We start from the raw sequence: 21,612 nt of genomic DNA on the forward strand, positions 1-21,612 counted from the left end.
TGGCTATGTCTGCTTCTTCCATATCCCTCATGACTTCAGTTAGACGATAGATGCTGGGGTTCGATTAGGAAGAGACTTGTTCAGCCGATAGTGGAACCCTTCCAGATGGTTGTTGGTCCTGGGGCCATCATGATGGTTCCACACTGGTATCCAGAATGTGACACCATCGTCGACCCAGTTTACTACCATGTAGTCGTTGAACTGCACACCTCGAGGCACGTCAGGGTGGAATTCATGGCTTCCAGACACAGGTCTTGGGCCATGCCTGGTGGGAGAAGGGCCAAACCATCTGCTCTCAGGATCCACTTCTTCACTTGCGCGTCTGCTCGGTATAGAACCGCCAATCCTAGGTCTTGGGTCTTCCTCCAGATAGCTTGAGTGAAGTTGAAGTAGCATCTCGTGATTCTTCTGATCATACCTTCTGGTATATAATAAAGCTACTAATTTCAATGAAAACAACACGGATGAATTAAGCTGTGAGATTAAACAGATCTACTCAGTAAACATCTCAGAGACAAACAAACTGTGAAAAAGTAAAATATGAAGTACATACACGTCAAACCATGTGTCGGTTACGTTACGCAGTTTTAATTACACTATGCATGGACTCGTTAGTCCAGCCAAATACAACTCCATAATTTCAGCCTAGTTCGGCAAGGGTGGAAACTGGACTTTTACAGTCAGTTAACTCGCTTGCCTAGGGAAGATGGACGATTCGAGGTTTACTCTCAACATGACTGAAGGAATCGATTTGATTTTGGAGACGTCCTATGGACGTCAACGTCGTACAACGTGATCGTTTTGGGGGTGGGCCCATGATGTTATGGGTTTGTATCATAATGACTGACCGAACTGCGCCTCACATTGTCAATGACAAAATCCACCCACCACTCTCAGTGAAGACCTCTGGAAGACCTCCAGGATATAGGTACTTCGATGAATATAATCCCGAGTATTTCACTTCATCGTTGGAATGCGCTTATCTTTATAAAATGTGGAAAACTGTAGATTGTCGGTTCCCCACGTCAGTGTATACGGAGAACAGAATTGTGTCGTATTAATTGATGATGTTACTTTTAGGGCCATGTTCGATGATAGATTCAAATGTACATGAGCGTTTATTTATATTCAGGAAACGGAACCCCTGACTGCGACATCCGTTCATTTGAGCCATTACTTGGCTTCCCAAAACTACTACATTCAGTATAAGGAAATTTCTTACTTTCCATAAAAAAAATATGTTGTACTAAAATAATAGAATTAGTACGTGAACAGGTAACTAAAGAGCTGGCTGTATTTGCTCAAGTCATTCATATTTTTCATGGTTTTCATGTATCAAAAAATAACAAAACGAAGGTCTATGCCACTTCAGCTGAGTTAAGTGGGTGTACCAAAATGATAGCTTTTATTAACTTTCTAGAGATATGACTTTGTCGGACATTGCTCTGGGATATAAATTTAATGTACACCAGCTAGCACTGACATACATGTATAGAGATAATCAACTTCATAACGAGTGCCTTAACAATGATGTTTATCTTTGCTATATTAGCATATAAACGGGTGGATTCGTGTAGATGGATTATAAATATCAAAATTAGGGTAGTGGTTATATATTTTAAACGGACAAAATCAATGTGACATACCTTCATTTTGTGACATTTTGGAGCTCGATAGTCACATGTTGTCGTTGTACAAAGGCATTGGAAACTGTTCATTGTCATGTCACATAAGGTCACAAGGTTGCGCTGAACTCAGTATCTTGTGTGACCGCCCCGGGCAGCAATCACGGCTCTGCATCTCCTCGGCACTGACTGGATAAGTGTACGAATTCTGTCCGTGTTGGCCAGTTGTGGGAGTGTCTGTGGCGTGACGTTGACGTTGACGTTGAGGTGTTCGCTTAGGTTGAGATCTGGAGATCTTGATGGCCAAGGCAGGTCGTTGATGTTAGCATTCTGCAGGTAGTCTACCGTGACACGAGCTGTGTGCGGTGGAGCGCTGTCTTGTGGAAACCTCTGGCGGTCAATGATTGGATGAAGGTGAGGTTGAAGACCAAGTCAGATCTCGTGGTGTAAGATATGCAGCGCTGAGTCTCGGCATTTTCGAACTTGAAATATGTTGACAATTGAATGACAAAATAATGGCTTATGCTTGCCTTTGTAAAGCCACTAACACGAGTTACGAATGCCATAACTTGCACGTGCATTTTGCTTTACTGTTTTCCTCCATGACATTTTTGAACAAGTGGGAAAACAATGCCGTTTAAGACATTGCAAATCGACAATGTTTGTCGAATACCAGGTCACCAACATTTTCCGGTAAAATATACATACATATATTTCTTTTTTCGAAGAGTGTATATAACATTCCAACGAATTATTTCGAAATTTGTAGAAGAAAAGGAAGCTATCGTAAAAAGATCAGCATTAAATACTGACAGAAATTGTTAATGAAAACTTTTAAAGTTTTAAAGTATACCTACATAGGTGACGTAAATATATTCTGATTTATCTAACCAGTGAGAGACTAGTATGTGGCTTCCACACAATTTAATCAGTTAAAGCTAGCTGTGCTATATCTAGTACATAGTCTGTACCCGGATGTACACGTAGGTACATTGGTTGATGAAATTTTAGTTCTCCTTTTTTCCTGAACACCTTAAATCTGAACTAGCTTTGAAATTAAAGCTTGTTTGTTGTTGAAAACCGCACTAGGCATTATTCCACCCATATGACGGCTGCTCGCACATGATCGAGACATCACCAGGTAAACCAGTAATTAGTACTAGAAGCAACGAGCCACACGGTCGAGGAGCGATGGCACCAGTCAACCAAGTTACAGTACCTGACCATCCCATCCGTTAGGTCGCCTCTAACGACAAGCATAGCGTTACTTGGGAATCCCAAATGGGTTTGAATATTAACATGGTCTCACTGTGTTGCTGGTATGTGATTAGAAATACCTTTATACATCTCTTAGACATGGTGGATAGGGCATTCCTTCATACTTTATTGTAAATAATGCATATATAATGGGTGTACTGTTTGTAAACGCTGTCAATAAAAGGACCGATTCAGTCATTAATTAAATGAGTGTTAAAAGATGTGTTCCAAGCGTTTAAATACAATGTTAAATTTACGTTTAACTGATATGTCTGAGAAATTCATTTTTGAAAGTACATACATCCGAAAACAACCTTCGTCTTTCGTCAGTTTTCTTCATCTCATTTTAACGTTCTATTTAAAAATTAATAATTTGCAAATAAAAGATGAACAGCAGAGAATTTCGAATCAATAAATTGAATGGCTTGCCAAATATACTTTTGTACAAAAGAATATATTCGTAAATATAACAGAGAGGTTCAATACTTGTACAACAGAAGTCAGCGAGCGCTGCTGTAGCGCCTTCTTAATGTTTACTCGAAGCGGGTAGAATATGAGTTATCGTTCTTGTTTGAACTAATTCTCGTGTTCACACGCCCATAGGGAAACCTTCGAGAGGGGCACGAGTCTTCAATCGGCTTGTAACGAATGCAGCCACACGCGCGCACGCATGCACGTCGACGTCAAACCCCGTGCCAATTCACACTTGTCAGAGGGGTACACAAAGTACGTGATCTAGACTACCAGTTGTCGGACTTTCATTTGTGGAAGCCTCGGTGGCTGAGTGGGTTAGATCGCTGACTTTGTGTGCTGGTGATTAGGTACCTCACTCTGGCAGTGTGGGTTCGACGAGACTCAAACCCCAAAAGTACGAGAATCCGTACTTTACAAAGAAAGTGTTTTTCCAGATATAATATTTGTTATATATATATTTGGGTTATGCAACAGATTAGCATTAACCTGTATGCTATTTATTATTCTAACAGTACATTTGGCTTCATCCAATTATCTGTGTGCCACGTGGTACCTGTTACTGTTACTGTTAATCTGGCTTTACAATATACCAACCCTGCCTGTTTACCCCTCACGACTTGGTTGTAGTCACTCCAGCGTGATAACGGTGCAAGACTGTACATCGAAACTTCGCTAAATGCAAGAAACCAGAAGTTGTTATCCATAACATTGCATTTGTTCTTATTTACTCACGAACTTCTAGAATGCCAACCAAACAGTTTGTGTGAATTTTTACTCCTTGAAGACATCGGGCAAAATTCAGTACCATTGAAGCAATTATCTGAAACGGTAGTGTTCTGAATATCGGCCTAGAAAGCCTTACAAGTGTTCCAAAAATGTTACATCGTAATAGCACATGGAAACGTTCTCAATATGTTTGTAGAACATTACTGTTCTTGTTCGAGAGTATTATTTCCAGATCACAAGGACGCGTTCTAAAAGTTACATCCATGCCTTCTGTCTTGTGTTCAGAAGTAGAGCACTCGATTTTAAAGCACATGTAGCGTACCAGAACGGTAAGTTATTCTGGTTCGCCATACTGATTTGAGACCATATCTGCTCTCTAAATATTTCCAATTGATACACTAAAATGTTTTGGACATGACCTGGCACCCGATCCAGGAAATATTACCCACTACTAGCACTGAGTTGTTAGCAACTATGACCTGCTACTAGTAGGTACAAAGACGGTCTCTACGTCTCTGGAGTGAGTGAGTGAGTGAGTTAAGTTTTAAGTCACATCGGCACTATTTCAGCCATATCGTGACTTGAGCAAGTTATGTATTTATATAATATATTAAAACCTGTCGTCGACGGACAGTATAACAACTAGCAAAATATCACAGATTCTAATTGTAAAACTAGTTTCAGAACAATAAAATAAGCAGATTATAACAAACGACACAATTTAAAAACGGGCTATAGATCGTCAGCAACTGAAGGCAGACCACCATACTGGGGACCATGGGGACTTATAGTACCTTTGCTACCTGCATGGACCCCAGCAGGATTTACATCATACCCTCAGCAACTGGCGATTGTTTGCAAAGTTAGCCACAAGTAAAAAGACAAATATACTACGTTTAAAACACTAGTATCCAGAAATATTCTTTGAATGACATGGACTTACAATATCCTCTCAGGGGGACAATAATTTTACACTACGTCAACCCCCTTTGAGGATACGGCCAGTAACAAACTCAGATATAATTTCGTTCTACTAATTCTTAAAAGGTCATTCATTTTATACAATATATATCATCAAAATTTGTGAAACAATTCTATCTCTTTTAAAAACCCAATAACTAAATGAGAATTAATATTATAAAAAAGATCCTTGAGAGATGATGATTTGAAATATTTATCCCTTGTGATGGCAAAATCAACACAGTCAAGCAAGACATGCTTGACCGTGATTCTGTCATCACAAGGGATACAAAATGGAGGATCTTCACCTTTCAACAAATATTCGTGAGTGTATCTGCTATGGCCAATACGACATCGTCGTAAAATGACCTCCTCAAATCTGGACTGACAACCCAAGTAGGTGTAACCGATAGTTGGTTTTATTGCATGTAATTTATTTGTACCTACTTGGGTGTCCCACTTCTTTTGCATAAGGTCTTTGATATAGCATCTAATTAAAGGTTTGTAGTCGCTGTATGGTAGAAGATGTGGGGTCACAGATTTGTTTAGAGCTGCTTTTGCTGCAGCATCAGCCATAGAGTTACCCGTGATTCCAACATGACTGGGTAACCAGCAATAGACGATGTCGTATTGGCCAGTGGCCAGAGTATTGTGTAATTCTAAAATATCAAGAATGAGTGGATGACTTGAGTGGACATTTTTTAAAGCCTGTAGACATGACAAAGAATCAGAGAGGATGATGAAGTTGTTACAGATATTTTGTGTCTGAATATATTCCAAAGCTGTTTGAATAGCCTTGGCCTCAGCAGTAAAGATAGAACAAGTGTTTGGTAATCTGGAAGAAATAGTTTTTGATCCAACGATGGTAGCACTGGCAACTTTGCCACCATCCTTGGATCCATCAGTGAAAATGGAGCGGTGAGAATCGTACTTTGATCTCAACTGGATATATTCCTGCTGAAAGACTAATTGATTTGTGTCTGATTTTTTAAAATTAGTAAGTGTGAGATCTACAACGGGGTGGACTAGTTGCCAAGGAGGTGTAGAGAGTAAACGGTATGGTGCAACAAAATCAAGGTCAATATTTGCTGCTGTTACATGAGGTTTTATTCGGATCCCTAGTGGAGGAACCAGCTTCGGTTTTGTATGGAATAAGTCCTCGTAGGGAGGGTTAAATATGCAATCATAGGCTGGATTGGACGGATTCGATTTCAATTTTGTGAGATATTGTAAAGCAAGTTTTAAACAGCGTTGTTTTAATGAAGGCTCATCAGCCTCCACATAGAGACTGTCAACAGGAGAGGTCCTGAAAGCTCCAAGACAGAGCCTTAAGCCCTGGTGATGAATTGAGTCCAGTTTTTGTAAGTTACTTTTACAGGCTCCACCATAAATGATGGAACCATAGTCTAATTTTGAGCGGATCAAAGATCTGTATAAATGGAGAAGGGTTGTCTGATCTCCTCCCCACTTAGAGTTTGAAACGACTTTCAATAAGTCTAATGCTTTCAGGCACTTTGCCTTGAGATATTTTATATGTGGCAAGAATGTCAGGTGGCGGTCAAAAATAAGCCCCAAGAACTTGGTCTCCTCAACTACCTTTATGGGTGTGCCAGATAGAAATAGTTCAGGGTCCTTGTGCTGTCTATATTTCCTGCAGAAGTGTATACAATTAGTTTATGTTTTAGAAAATTTAAAGCCGTTAGCAAGCGACCATTTCTGGATTTTATTGAGACACAACTGCAGTTGTCTCTCAATAGTGTTCATGTTTTTCCCGCGACAAGAAATGTTAAAATCGTCCACAAATAACGAGCCATCAACTGAATCATTCAAAACGGTTGACAGACTGTTTATCTTGATACTAAATAATGTTACAGACAAAATACTGCCTTGTGGGACACCCTGATCCTGAGTATAATGGTCAGACAGGGTTGAACCCACTCGGACTTGAAATTGCCTGTCTGATAAAAACTGTGATATAAAATGAGGTAAACGGCCTCTCAAACCAAAATCATGTAAATCCTTTAGAATGCCGTGCTTCCAAGTAGTATCATAGGCCTTTTCAAGATCGAAAAAGACTGACACGACATGCTGTTTGTTTACAATAGCATTTTTCACAAAGGATTCTAATCGTACTAGATGGTCGATAGTACTTCGATTTTTTCGGAAACCACATTGGATATTTGTAATTAGATTATTGGTTTCCAGATACCAAATTAATCTATTATTCACCATTCGCTCCATGGTTTTACACACGCAACTTGTTAAGGATATAGGTCTATAGTTAGAGGGATCAGTATGATCCCGGCCAGGCTTTGGTATCGGAACTACAATGGCATTGTGCCATGAAGGAGGAAAATTCCCAGATATCCATATTTGATCAAATATATCTAAAAGTGTCTCCAGACAGGATTCAGGTAAATGTTTCAAAAGCTGATAATGTATGTTGTCAGCTCCCGTTGCTGTGTCATGAGCTTGCCCAAGGGCGGTGTGTAGCTCATGTAATGAGAAGACTTCATTATAGTCTTCACCATTATCAGAAGTGAAATTTACTTTGATCTTCTCCTGTTGTTTCTTAATTTTTTGAAACTCCAGGACATAATTAGATGTTGAAGAATGTTTTGCCAACGTTTCTCCAAGCTTATTGGCAATGTCAGTTTTATCTGTTAATAACGTGTCATCATCCTTAAGATGATGAACAGAAGATTTTGAGCCTTTGCCTTTTATTTTCTGAACCATGTTCCACACCTTGGACATGGGCGTACGGGAATTTATTTTGGAGACATAGTTCCTCCAAGATTGACGCTTATGCTGTCTAAAAGCATGTCGTGCCTTGGCATTTGTAATTTTAACTCTATCCAAATTATGGACTGTAGGATGTCGGCGAAAATATTTTTCTGCTTTCTTCCTACACTTTCTGGCCTGTTTGCAGTCATTTGTAAACCATGGTTTACGAATATGGGGATTCGCAGAGGACTTAGGAATGGTTTGGTCAGCAATGTCATTTAGTAAATCCGAAAACAACTGTATCGGATCTGGAATATTCTTGAAAATATCATGTTTTATTTTGTCAGTACACAGTACCTCATATAAGGACCAATTAGCCTTGGCAAAGTTCCACCTACATGATGGTGGCTCATCAGTAGGATTAACAGTTTTAAGTATAGTGGGAAAATGATCACTCCCGCAGAAGTCATCATGGACTGACCATGCAAATTCATTATACAAGTTTGAGTCTGTGAGTGACAGATCGAGGGCAGAATACGAGCCCGTGGCTGGATGTAAATATGTGGCAGAATCATCATTAAATATACACAGGTTGTTGTTAGAAATAAATTCCTCAATGACTTTTCCTTTAGAACTTGTATTTGCACTTCCCCAAAGCAGATTGTGTCCGTTCAGATCACCCATGATGATACAGGGCTTTGGGAGCTGGTCATATAGATTTTGAAGATCAGACTGTCGAAGATCAGAAGAAGGAGGGATATACAAAGAGCACAGCGTAAAAGCAATGTGCAGAGTAAGACGAACAGCAACAGTTTGAAGATTGGTATGTAGAGGGACAGGACTATGTATTATCCCCTGTCGCACCAAGATAGTAGAACCTCCCGTTGCTTTATCTCCTGGAGGAGAAAATGAATGATAGTCATTGTACTTTCGTAAGGTGAACTGATCTGTAGTTTTCAGGAATGTTTCCTGAAGACACAATGCTGACGGTTGAAAATCCTGTATTAATAATTGTATCTCATTAAAATTATGCCTAAGTCCTCTGCAATTCCACTGGATTATGTTGGACAATTGAGTCATGGTGGCTCAATTGGAGACCGCTCGCGTGAATGTGAGGAGGAACTACTCCTCCGCCTGTCCTGAGAGGACAGAGTAACCTCCATGTCCAGAGGCCCAAATGAGTTCTGTAAAGGAACCTCTGAAGGTGAAGGGACGATCGGTGCTTGTTTTCTATTCAATTTCTTTTTCCCTTTTTTTGACTGAGTAACTGGTTCTGTCGTTTGAGAATGTTTCTCAGGTTGAATCTCAGCCTGAGATCCTGAACTAGATTGAGTGGCAGGAATAGGTCGATGGATTTGAACAGTAACAACAGGTTCTTCTGACTTGACCCATGTCAAGTCAGTCTGACACGAAATGGATGATGTTGCTGCTGGGCGGGATACTGCAGCAGAGTAAGAAATAGTAGATTGAGTTGTTGACTGATCTTTGATGAGTTTTTTGGCATCCACGTAGGAGATGTTTCTTTCACATTTTAGTTTCATGATTTTAGATTCCATTTGCCACACGGGGCAAGATTTAGATGAAGCAACATGTGAGCCAGAACAGTTAGCACATTTCAAATCATGATTACAGTCAGTGCTCTCATGATTGTCACCACAACGATGACATATCACAGAATTACGACAAGATTTGGAACCATGACCGAAATGTTGGCACTTGTAGCATCGGAGTGGATTGGGGACATACACATCCACTCCGATGTGGAAATAACCAGCTTTAATTGACTGGGGAAGAGAAGTACAGGCAAACGTCATGAGATAAGTATTTGTGTTTGTGACGACACCATCTTTCTTTATCGTGAAACGTTTAACCGCAGTAACAGCCTGGTCTTCCAACTCCGTAGCGATTTCTTCTTCAGACATGTCGGACAGACAACGAGCCCTGTCACGAACAATGCCTCGACATGAATTTAATGTTCTGTGCACAGACACAGCAACCTCAATATTGGCAAATGTAGAAATAGATAAAAGATTGAGAGATTGCTGTCTCCGTGCACACTCCACAAGAAGCGAACCACTACGGAGACGGGTGACGTTCTTGACTTCACCGCAAATCCCGGATACAGCCTTAGAAATAGCAAAAGGATTGAGTTTGATGGGAAGGTTATCAGCAACCTCAATCACCAGGAATCTAGCCCAGGTATCAATATTTTGAGCAATACTTCCAGTGGAAATATCGATTTCTTCTAATCTTCTCTTTTTTTCGTTTCGAGATGAACCAGATTGTTGTTGAGCCATGATGAAAGAAAAACAGCAAAAGGATTCAATTTGATGGGTAGGTTATCAGTAGCCTCAATCACCAGGAATTTAGCCCAGGAATCAATATTTTGAGAACGATTTCCAGCTGAAATTTCAATTTCCTCAAGACGTCTCTTTTTTTCATTACGAGATGAACCAGATTGTGGGAGAGCCATGTTGAAAAGGAAAAGATTCAGCACCCCTGTTCCCCACCCGCCATCGAGTGTCAACAAGGACAGTGTTATATTGCACCGGATATCCAGGATGCAAACACCAGGGATACAGGGATGGTATACTCCAGCAAATATGACGTGAATAGCTATATTTATCTACCAGATGTAGTGCCAGGAAGGTTCAGTCCATGACAAGAAACTGGAGACATACAGAATACAGAGGTCAACATCACCAGATTGGCCCATGAGCCACCGCCTTCTGGCGTAAGACTCTAGGCAATTTATTCAATCCAAAATGGAGAATTCACACAAGTTATTCACGGCCAAGACCAAAATATACATCAAAATACAACACAGTTGTGCATACACAATATTACGCACAGGGCCTGGCATGACCAGCCGATTGATAAGACCGGGCCCATCTTACCACCCGTCTAGGCGAAGTAAGGGTCGAAGTAGTGTGTTGGGCAAAGGAACACAGTTCCAGGAACCAGTGCCCTCAACTACCAGACTCCCGTCCTCCGCCGACACAGGGACGCAACCCACGGCAAACAGGTTGCCCATTTTAGTCGCCTCATACGACCAGCAATGGGAGGCTGTGGAAATATTCTGCCCCGTTTCCACACGGGGGAAGAGCTATTAGCGTTACCCAGCACTCACCACGAGGAGGTTGCTCTTCACGAGTGCCCTACGTCTCTGGAGACTAACATTTACTGCTACTACTAGCTAACGGCAAAGGAGCATGTCTAAAATGATTTTCATTGGTCAACGAGTCTACGTCGACGGTATGCAAGCCAGGCTCTGTCTCAACAGAAAAATAAATAGATTACCGCAGAGCAACTTCAGCCTGTAACCAGCTAGCTTTCTAGATGTAGAAGTAGCTTCGTAATGGTGAAATGCGCCATGCAAACCTTTCAACCACCATTCCAGTATGTTCCCAGTCACCTGGAATTACAAATAGAACCTACATTATCATGAAGAAAATTATACAGTAACCATTGATAATTATAGACTGGTTCCCGTTCGTTCCTGCGACAGACTTTGATTGGAAAGCGGAACAAGTGCAGCGACAACAAGCGGAGGATCCGGGAACCAGTCTATGATAATTACATCACCAGCTGGTCACATGACCTCGTCATGCATCATCATCCGCCGCCATTTTGTGTAAGGTCACGTCATTTGTTCCACTTAACCTAGGCCAAGTTTAGGCCAGTTAATTGTGTCTTTTCTCTAAATAGAGCACAACAAACGTGGGTGTTTTCATAACAATAAATACTCTTCAATATTCCTACCATTGCCACAAATGGGAACGTAATGTCGTGCGTGTTTTCTACAGGTAGCCTTCCATTCTTTGCGTCCCTAGAAACAACGTCGACGTGCACAAGCAAGGTCACGCATCATAAATGCCGCTTATTCTAAAAGAAAGAGTGCTTTACCGAAACAGTATCCCCTACAGTACTACCTATCGTATATTGTATTGGAGTTGTTGCCTGGTATCAAGCGCCCATGTTTTGACGCGAATCACTTGCATCCAAAAACGATTGGGTCACGTTCCTTTTCAGAATCGCTCGTTTCTTCTAGTCCAACTGGTAGTAATTACTAGTAATTAGTACTTACAGACAGACATTCTTTATTTCCTCCAATAATTGTATTTTGTTTACATTTCAGCAGTATGCATCGGAGGCAGAAAATTTATACAAGCTCTGAAGTCCCAAACTACTGAAAATGCTCCAAAACACTATCACGTGACCCTGGTACTCTCAAAGTGCTGGTGAAAGTGTTTGTTTTGTAGGCCTAAATGTTTGTTGATAGTAGAGAGGCTGATTGATAGACTTTATAACAAGTCATGATGAACATTCCCCAACTGTTAGTTAATTACACTGGTCAGTCTACATCTGTATTGTTTCTTTGCAACCTCTGTCAACAAACTCAAATTTTTCCATTTATACCTGAATAATTGTGTTGTCATATTTTAAGATTATGACTAGGCCTACAGCATCTAACTAACTGTAATCCTCTGATAACTATATGTCTGAAGGCAAAATACCATTATTTTGATGAATATATCTCCATTTAACTCATACAATTTAGTGTAGGGTGTAATGTTGGAATGTTTTTGTTGACAGTAGCAGACACTACATCTGCCTATGAGCAATGGACAGAACTGAGAATACCATATCATGAACCGTAGTGAACACTGCTGGCAACATCCTGTTTTAGTAAGTATAATTGAATCCCCAATTATAATGTCATTGGACATACAAAAAATGACATAGTGTTGTTTTTAAATAGTGATCTGTTTGGCAGTGTTTTATATATTGTGTATTTTTCTTTTCACTTTGTCTACTGGCCTGCATTTGTCCTTGCCATTTTCCTGTTATTTCTGATACATTCCAAAATAAGATTTGTCTGTACAGTACCAGCACACTTTAATAAGGACTAAGAGCAAATGTGCCTATTTCTCAGTGTTTTAGACAATTTGTGTTGTACCCAAACAGAGGGAGTATTGTTACTGTAGTTCTTGTTATTGTCTTGGTGGCAAGTGCCACATGATCATGGGCACTACTTCAGCATGTTTAGTTATACACATTTACCAGTGAAGATCAGGGTCAGAATTGGTCTTCAGCAAACCATGCTTGCTTTAAGAGGCGACTATCCTTGTCATTAGTGGCGACTAACGTGATTGAGGGGTCAGGCTCAGAGACCATGTTGATGCATGTCATCGTATCCCATTTGCATTGATTGATGCTCATGATGTCAATTACTGGATTGTCAGGTCCAGATTTGATTATTTACAGGCAGCTGTCAAAGCACAAATATTGCTTAGTACAGCATTAAACAACAAACAAACAAAGTTATACTGTTCAATTTTTTAAATAATCTTATACTCTAGTATTATAATGTGCTATTTTTATTGATTATTATGAATACAGACTGCTCGTATCAGTTTGTAAGAGACACAAACCAAGGTTCCCACAACTATCTGCACATGCTTTTTTGTAACACAATTAATACGGTATCTTCAGGTTATGTATGTTTGTAAAATGTGCTAGAAAGTGTCCACTTTAGTTGTAAAATCAGTATCTTCCTCACAACAGAGCTAATGTGCACTACCTTGCCTGTGGTATTTTTTGTTGAACTCGTCTCTGTCTTTCTCAAGTTTTGTTTGTGCAAGGTGCCTACCTGGTGTATTGATAATATTACCTGACAAGAGTCAAGTTTGCTCATCATATTCTGAAATAAGTGTCTCCAATCTAATAGAAATCGGAAAAGTAATACAAGCGAGTCACCATCATTTTAACCGGTGCTAGGGATGTCAGCATAAAGTATATGTTTTTTTATTAATATTATAAATATTAAAACTCTTTGCACCTGGATTGGAAGAATTGAACATTATAAGAAAACTGCTATGTTCCTTTTCAGCTGACAGGCTGTTTGTGGAAGATGTAAGGTCAAGTGCTAGGGCCCCCTGTTTAGTTTAGACCTACATTGTAAATGTTGTGCACTGGACCATGGAGCCTGGTCACTACAGGGTTTACCCAAGCCTCTTAAAACTGGGGACAAATTCAATTTCTAATCTTAAAAATATCATCTTGATTCTCTAATCATACTGTTAAAATTATGTTTTACGTACTTATCTAATCTCTGTGGAATTCCTAATCCAATTAAATAGTAATGTCCAATATTTTTTAATATATTTGCAGATAACAAATTGCTATAGACTAATAAGGCAACTGCTATATTATATTCTGACTCTTTACTGGACTCACCAGACTCTGCACTGTATACTACTGAACACAATGAAGTATCAACGTCTTTTCATTTCGGAATTCAAGTAGCAAGCGGTAGCCTGTTGTCTGGTACTTTAAAGTATACTATAATGCATGTACTAATTCTTTATACTGTAAACACATAACATGTTTTGCTTGAGCAATTCTTCCTGAAAAGACCCCAAATTTGAAACGCAAGTCTAGTAATATTGTGCTCTATGTAGTAAGTCCAATTAATAATAGTCAATATGACAACACTAAAATCCTGTTCGGGCTAGTTGACCCATCATTTTTAGGCCCAGACTGCTAATGTAATTTATTATATGGTGACAATGTTGCACAAGGTTCTGTTGTGTGTATTTCAATAACTTGCACACTTATGAACTTTAACCTTAATGTAATCCTTGAATCCATTGATGCTTTATTTTTACATTTCTTTAATAACCTACAATTGTTATGAAGCTGTCATTTTTTGTGTGGTTCCAGGAATAAAGTCACCAGAAATGTATTCAAAATTTTTATCTGAGTTTGAGTATGACCAACATGGCAGATACGTTTAAAATGTTGTTTTCTTCCACTTCTCAGACATGTAAGTTATTGTACAGTAAGTCATCTATAGTGTAAAAACATGTTGATTCTTTTATTTGCATATTTAGCTATTCCAGAACTGTTAGATGATATTAAATTGCTGTAGAAGGTATTTATTTCCATCTATAATGTCATTATGGTATACCAGTGTGTATGAAAATTGTTTTGAAATTCATCAATTTCTTAAAATATGATCTATTGTATCCAGTGAATGACATGTAAGAAAGAAGGAAGTTTGGCAGCACCCAATCAGAGAGCGTACCATTAGACACATGTGATCCAAAGGGGTTCCAATTCAACACATTGCCCTTATGTATGATGGTCACTGTCAAACGTTTTTCATGGATCTCTGTGTTTGAAAACCAACTCATCCTGATAATAGGTTTCTGATTATATTGCCTATTAACTTACACAAGATACACAATTTTGAGTAATAAACAGTTGAATGTAGAAATCTGTTAATGTTGACTGGAAGAGAACAATCATTACCTTAGGGTTATGTTAAATAGCATTAACATGATTAAGGCTTTAATGACTTATTGATAAATTAGAAATATACGTAGCAAATTCTGTCATTGTCATTGTAGTATTTGCCTATACTATTACTTAAACACTACATTAATAGCCATAATCACATTCAATTACAGGGATCTATTTCTCTACATACAAGCCCCACCAGTGCAGGTAAAAACATTGCTGGGTCCACTTGCACAGAACAATCTTAGCACTTCAATTATTGTAAATCCTTAAGATCACGATCTTAGGCTTCGGCTACAATCACTGTCCAACTGATCAAAGGGATTGTAGGCTATGATCATTGTAAGCTACAAGCGAAACTTACACTTGGTCCAAACCAATCTTAAGTAGCTAAGATCGTTGTGGTCCCTGAATAAACTTGACAAAAGGGCGTGCAGGACCTCATCTAATTCACATAAATATTCTGCCTTATGTTCAAATATTGCCTCGTTATTTTGTTAACTTTATGATTCAAATCAACACTTTAATTTAAGATGTAACGTCAGAAATATCGTTAATTGCGATAGTGAACCACTTAACTATAGAATCGATAGCTAAAAGTAAAAGTACTCTACCCACCGGACTCAATGCTGAAAGAAGTGTGAAACAACATACCTTTTCACTAATCAAGGGAAGCATAAAAAGTTGTATGAAAGGCGATTAGTAACGTCAGTGACCTTTTTGATAACTCAAGGGCAGCTAATCATAGTTTATACTCTAGATGAGAGTGGTTTCCCTTTGTGTAAGCATGTAGCATAGAATCTACCTTGCCCAGTGTATTAATGTTGTAGAATCGCTGAGCTCCCCCTGTTATTCTTTTCGGTCCCATTCGTGTCAGTTATTTTGTCTTTAGTTCATCATTAAATTAATCTACAAATAAATATTAGATGAAGTCAAACATGTTTAAATCTAAAATCGAGTTGGCAGGGGACGAGGGATTTTAAAATCTGAATTAAAAAGAAAAGGAAAGTATTTATTAAACAAGCAAATACACATGATGAGACATTTGAAATTTGTGTAAGATATCCCATAAATAGCAAAAGTAAAATTTACACCTTTTAAAAATAATTATCAATATAATTAATACCAAGTGAATATATATTAAACAACTGCTTTCTCGAAACATTATTCATTATTATTATTTCCCATGCATTCTTGAAATCCTGCGTCTTCCTGTGTTTTGAAAAGGTACTCATAACATCCTTTGTCACAGCAACGAAATGAAAGCATGAAGGATATATTTAGGATTTTACGAAAAGCTCCCCCATGTTATGTTATTAGGAAATATTTTTAGTATTATTTATTTTAATTTTCATAATGATTGTGTCACTAAATAATATATTTATTCGTTTTTCAATACTTTTGATAAAAAAACATGAGTAGGTATTTCTCAAGTTGAAACAGATAACAATTCCTAAATCATGACACTATTAATGCCGACAAAAATATATGCCATCATTCTAGTAATCGTTTCCTTCAAATAATTGGCACCTTTCTTGAAACTGTGCAAGGTACCATGGAGGGAGGTACATGTTGTGTCGTTAACAGTTCCACTTATTGTATACGCAGCAAGCTATGCGCGTTTGCAGACAACTGTAGACAGGAGTTCGAGTTAAGATATTTGTACCTCCACCGTTGAAGATTTCAATCTTAGATGAGCCGTCTTACAATCGCACTAAGATGGGTTTGTGCAAGTGGAATTGGACAATTGTATGGTGATTGTAAAATTGATTGTAGCCGCCTAAGACCGATTGTAACTAAAATTGTTCTGTGCAAGTAGGCCCAGGTGTCAGTAACTTTTAGATGAGGTTAGGTCGCACCCAGTGCAGGTAACATTTCCAACCATAAGTGGAAAACTGAAATTTAGAACTGGCTGCAATTCTTTTTGAATCCAGGAAACTAAAGTACATGAAAGTAGTGAAATACACAGGTGGTCTGAATGCATTGAACTTGCAGGACTCATTCTTCACATTTACCAATAGAACAGTCACTCATGAGGTTACAATCACAACAGACACTTTGAGACTTCTGTTTAAGGTTGTTTACTTGATATCATGATATGAAAAGGCATGTACAGATTCACCTCAAAATAAATTCTGGAGCACATTCTCAAGGGTTTTTTTTCTTTGAATTTATTTAAAATTCAAAATAACAGAAAATTTTGGTGGTGCAACCTGCTTAGTTATCTTTGTTGCACCTGGTGCAGGTGGTAAGACAGAAAAAAATGAAATCGTACCCTGAATTATAGACCAAGGCCCCGATGACTATGACTATGGAGTAGCATTGATTATCATCGTCATATTTTTTATTTCAGTTGGCACACAACAGCATCCCTCCTGATCAAGTGAAAAGGACACCGCTTTATCTTTGTCTGACATGGAAATCTGCAAATCAAATAAGGTGGAAGAATAACATCTGGTTAAAAAATTTATGTGGAAAAGTAAGTTTTTCAACATTTTGGGTAAGATTAAACTTCCAAATTTCATCAGGGGTTTGAAAATTAAAGGATGATTAATTCCTCAAGGCTTGTTATGTGTTATTTATCCACTCTTTCCTTTGTTTGGACTTTTATTTTTATAAAATATACATTAAATGTAAAACTAGGCAAAAAGTCAGCAAAATCAGTCAAAATCAAGAAGGTCCGAAATCGCAAACATAACTGCATTGAGGTGGGTGTCTGAGTTGAAGCAAATATTGATCTGAACAATAATCTGTCAGCAGGTCAGAAATCACCCACGTAACTGCTGTTATCTGAACACAGTTCAGGTTTGAGATTCACCATGAACTTTTCAGGTATTGAGGGGGTGTGGGGTCCAAAAGTCATCTGAAAATGATTGAACACATGAATAATGGACATGAAATTTAAATTAAAACATAAAATAGAATGGTCATGTGTGTAAAGACATGTTATGTTCAATAGTCACTTTCAAATTTATCTTCCTTTTAAGGTGGTCGAAAATAACATGGCTGCGGATATAACGACACAAAACATAGACCAGAAAATAACATGGCTGCGGATATAACGACACGAAACATAGACCAATGTTGATATATGTTGGTTAGTTGCTTGTTATTGTAACAAGATGACAGTGATAATATCTAGATTCTAAATATGGCCACCATGTCAACCATATTGAATTTGTTGTCGATGCTAAATTATATTACATTGTACTTTGGGGCATAGTATTATTTTTTTAACTGCTGTTACTTTAACTGCACATACTTCACATGTGCCCCCTTATCTACATTTACTGCACTTTCGTTTAGTCCTTTTGGTTTTATGCATATACCGGTAAATTGGAGTGATGAATGGAAAATATCAACACTGTAAATGGTGACACAGGAGTGTATTAAATGTTATGAATTGATCTAAGTGTTAAAATGAAAATGATATTGAGAAAACAGCCACATAATAAAATATATAAGTACCCTTTATCAGAGCGGCAAATCAGTTCTAGAAATGTGAATTTTATTGGGATTCCACACTGTATATTTGTTCAAGATAAGGATTTGAAATATCTGATGTTGGTTCTTTTTGTAATGTTGCAATATAAACATAAATACAGTCATCCCTTGCTAAAACACCCTTCATGAAATACCACAGATTGGGTTAAACTTCAGGTAAAATACATGGGTCCCATACATTTAAATACTTCCCCCACAAATGCATTTTTAGGTCATCGGAAATAGCATATCAACAAATCTGCTCTGAAATTATGCAAGTTAGTCCTGTCGTAAGGATGCACAGATGTTCTTGAAAAGTGTTCATTGTATACATCTAGACTTAGGACATATGTTTGCAATCGATTTGATTAAGTTTAGTCATATTTTTTATTTGAAACACTATGTGCTTCTTAAAACACTTGCCTTCAACTATTTGTTCTTATGTTTTTGATCATGCAACTTTCTATGTACTTATTGGGTTGGAATTATCAAAAGGGTAGCAGTTTTGGGGCACCATTGCTGAGAAATATGCCAGAAAATAAATCTTGAAAGTGTGCTTTCACTAATTGTTGTTAATAAAGTGTATAAATGGGCTGAGAAATGTGTGAATTTGAAATATTTGAAATATTTTATTTGAGGTTTGAGATAAAATGCAAATTTTACAGTATTTTAACGGAGCTCCAGATAAGATTTTTGATTCATTTTTTTGTGGTTTCAGATATCTGCTTTAAAGTGATGTCATGAACTGGACACTGCACTCTTGATTCCAACACTAATATTGTCATGACCAAATGTTAAAGTTCATATTCAGCAAGTTGAAGATAACTGACACCATCTTTAAGTATAAGTTTCACAAATATGATATTCAGAAGTTTTTTGTTTTCACTACTGATGTATATATAGTATAAAAAAATGGATTTCTGTATAGAATAGAATAAAGTATTGGAATACATGTGATACTAGTTGTGTTTCCGTCACCACAATCTCATTAAAATCAGACCTTAGTTCTCCCTACCACTAAACAAAGACCTGAAGAAATCCCATTAGGAGTCACGTCAGAACGACCTTTCATTCGACCAATCAGAGCGTCGCTTACCAGATCATGAAAGTGACAGTCAGAATGTGATTTCTAATCATACAACCTCGAAAACTTTAACACGGGCTATTCCGAAAGATAGTTACAGGTTTAACGACTGAATCCATACAATGTAGACCATCTATTAGCCACTCCAGAATGTTCTTTTGTTTAGTTTTCAAATTTGTAATCGAGAATTTGTCCAAATATGTTTCGAAGCGTAGTCGCCAATTTGAAATTAGTGCCGTAAAGCACGAGAAAGCTGCCTTCTGATTGGTCATTCTATTGGTCGGTCAAAGTTCACACAAGGTCGGTCTGACGTGACCCGTACTGGGATGTCTTCAGATCTTTGTTTGGCAGCAGCAACAACTAAGGTCTGATTTTAATGAGATTGTCGTCACCATAGTGTGGATGTTTTATGCTGTTTGAGAGAAAAGTAGGCCTAATGGTCTAAAATGCTTCAACACTGCAGAGTTGTGTCGATTGGTTATGTGAGGATCCATTCTGATCACTGGTTTGGAGAATAGTGACCTTAAGATGAACAGATGGACATGTGGCAGTGTGATTTGAAAGTGAGACACAAATTTATGCAACCACATGAGGTGTTGTGCTGAAACGAAGGATCATATTCTGGATTTGAACCCATGACCAGTACATCAAGTTCCATCAACCATGACAATTGGGACACCTGTGCACCCAAGTTTCTCTCACTCTACTTCAGCAAAATTGCAGTACCATAAAGGCAGAAATTAATAAGTAGGGTCTGTGTGACTAATAAAGCAGTTTCTTGTCACTTTACGGCCCAGTTTTATATCACAATTAGACATATATTGGGTAGGAACACTAACCCTGGAACCTTACGATTCTTGTTCTTTTGAGATTCCGTAACAGCTGTGTCTGATTCAAGAATAATCCAGTTTTACACCACTGTCGGACATACATTGGGAAGAAGCCCAAACCCAAGCACCTCACGATTCATGTTTCTGTTGAGATACGATAACATCAGCGTCTGTATCAGAAATAACCCAGTTTTACATCACAATTAGACATATATTAGGTAGAAACCCTAACCCTAACACCTTATCATTCATGTTTCTGTTGAGATTTCGTGACATCTGCGTCTGATTCAAGAATAACGCAGTTTTACATCATTGTCGGACATATATTGGGTAGAAACCCTAACCCTAGCACCTTATCATTCATGTTTCTGTTGAGATACGAGAACACCAGCGTCTGTATCAGGAATAATCCAGTTTTACATCACAATTAGACATATATTGGGTAGAAACCCTCACCCTAGCACCTTATCATTCATGTTTCTGTTGAGATACGAGAACGTCAGCGTCTGTGTCAGAAATAAACCCAGTTTTACATCACAATCAGACATATATTGGGTAGAAACCCTAACCCTATCACGTACCTTATCATTCATGTTTCTGTTGAGATTTCGTGACATCTGCGTCTGATTCAAGAATAACGCAGTTTTACATCATTGTCGGACATATATTGGGTAGAAACCCTAACCCTAGCACCTTATCATTCATGTTTCTGTTGAGATACGAGAACACCAGCGTCTGTATCAGGAATAATCCAGTTTTACATCACTGTCGGACATATATTGAGTAGAAACCCTAACCCTAGCACCTTATCATTTATGTTACTGTTGAGATAAGAGAACACCAGCGTCTGTATCAGGAATAATCCAGTTTTACATCACTGTCGGACATATATTGAATAGAAATCCTAACACTAGCACCTTATCATTTATGTTTCTGTTGAGATACGATAACATCAGCGTCTGTGTCAGGAATAATCCAGTTTTACATCACAATTAGACATATATTAGGTAGAAACCCTAACCCTAGCACCTTATCATTCATGTTTCTGTTGAGATACGATAACATCAGCGTCTGTATCAGGAATAATCCAGTTTTACATCACTGTCAGACATATATTGAGTAGAAACCCTAACCCAAACACCTT

General features: G+C 38.2%; 2 protein-coding genes across 22 annotated transcripts in view; one reads left to right on the plus strand and one right to left on the minus strand.

Moving 5' to 3' along the window:
- The window catches only part of LOC139473360 (tyrosine-protein phosphatase non-receptor type 4-like), a 187,095-nt gene extending 167,662 nt beyond the window's left edge, over positions 1–19,433 (plus strand). For 11 of the 21 annotated variants that reach the window (XR_011653942.1, XR_011653944.1, XR_011653935.1 and 8 more), the window contains 6 exons: positions 11,905–12,007; positions 12,363–12,455; positions 15,242–15,278; positions 17,425–17,550; positions 18,059–18,168; positions 19,273–19,423. Coding sequence is in view for 1 of the 21 variants with exons in the window: in XM_071255897.1 (XP_071111998.1) it covers positions 11,905–12,011 (107 nt within the window). In the remaining 20 variants the exon portion in view is untranslated. Of the gene's footprint in view, positions 1–11,904; positions 12,116–12,362; positions 12,456–15,241; positions 15,279–17,424; positions 17,551–18,058; positions 18,169–19,272 lie in introns of those variants that run through there. The other 10 variants (XR_011653946.1, XR_011653937.1, XR_011653949.1 and 7 more) reach the window with 9 other exon arrangements.
- LOC139473379 (calpain-7-like) overlaps positions 1–21,612 on the minus strand; it is a 366,786-nt gene that overhangs the window by 242,270 nt on the left and 102,904 nt on the right. The gene's annotated exons all lie outside the window — the stretch shown is intronic.

This window comes from Haliotis cracherodii, unplaced genomic scaffold (assembly GCF_022045235.1).
Source record: "Haliotis cracherodii isolate W230 unplaced genomic scaffold, xgHalCrac1.p SCAF_28, whole genome shotgun sequence".
NCBI classification, from domain to species: domain Eukaryota; kingdom Metazoa; phylum Mollusca; class Gastropoda; order Lepetellida; family Haliotidae; genus Haliotis; species Haliotis cracherodii.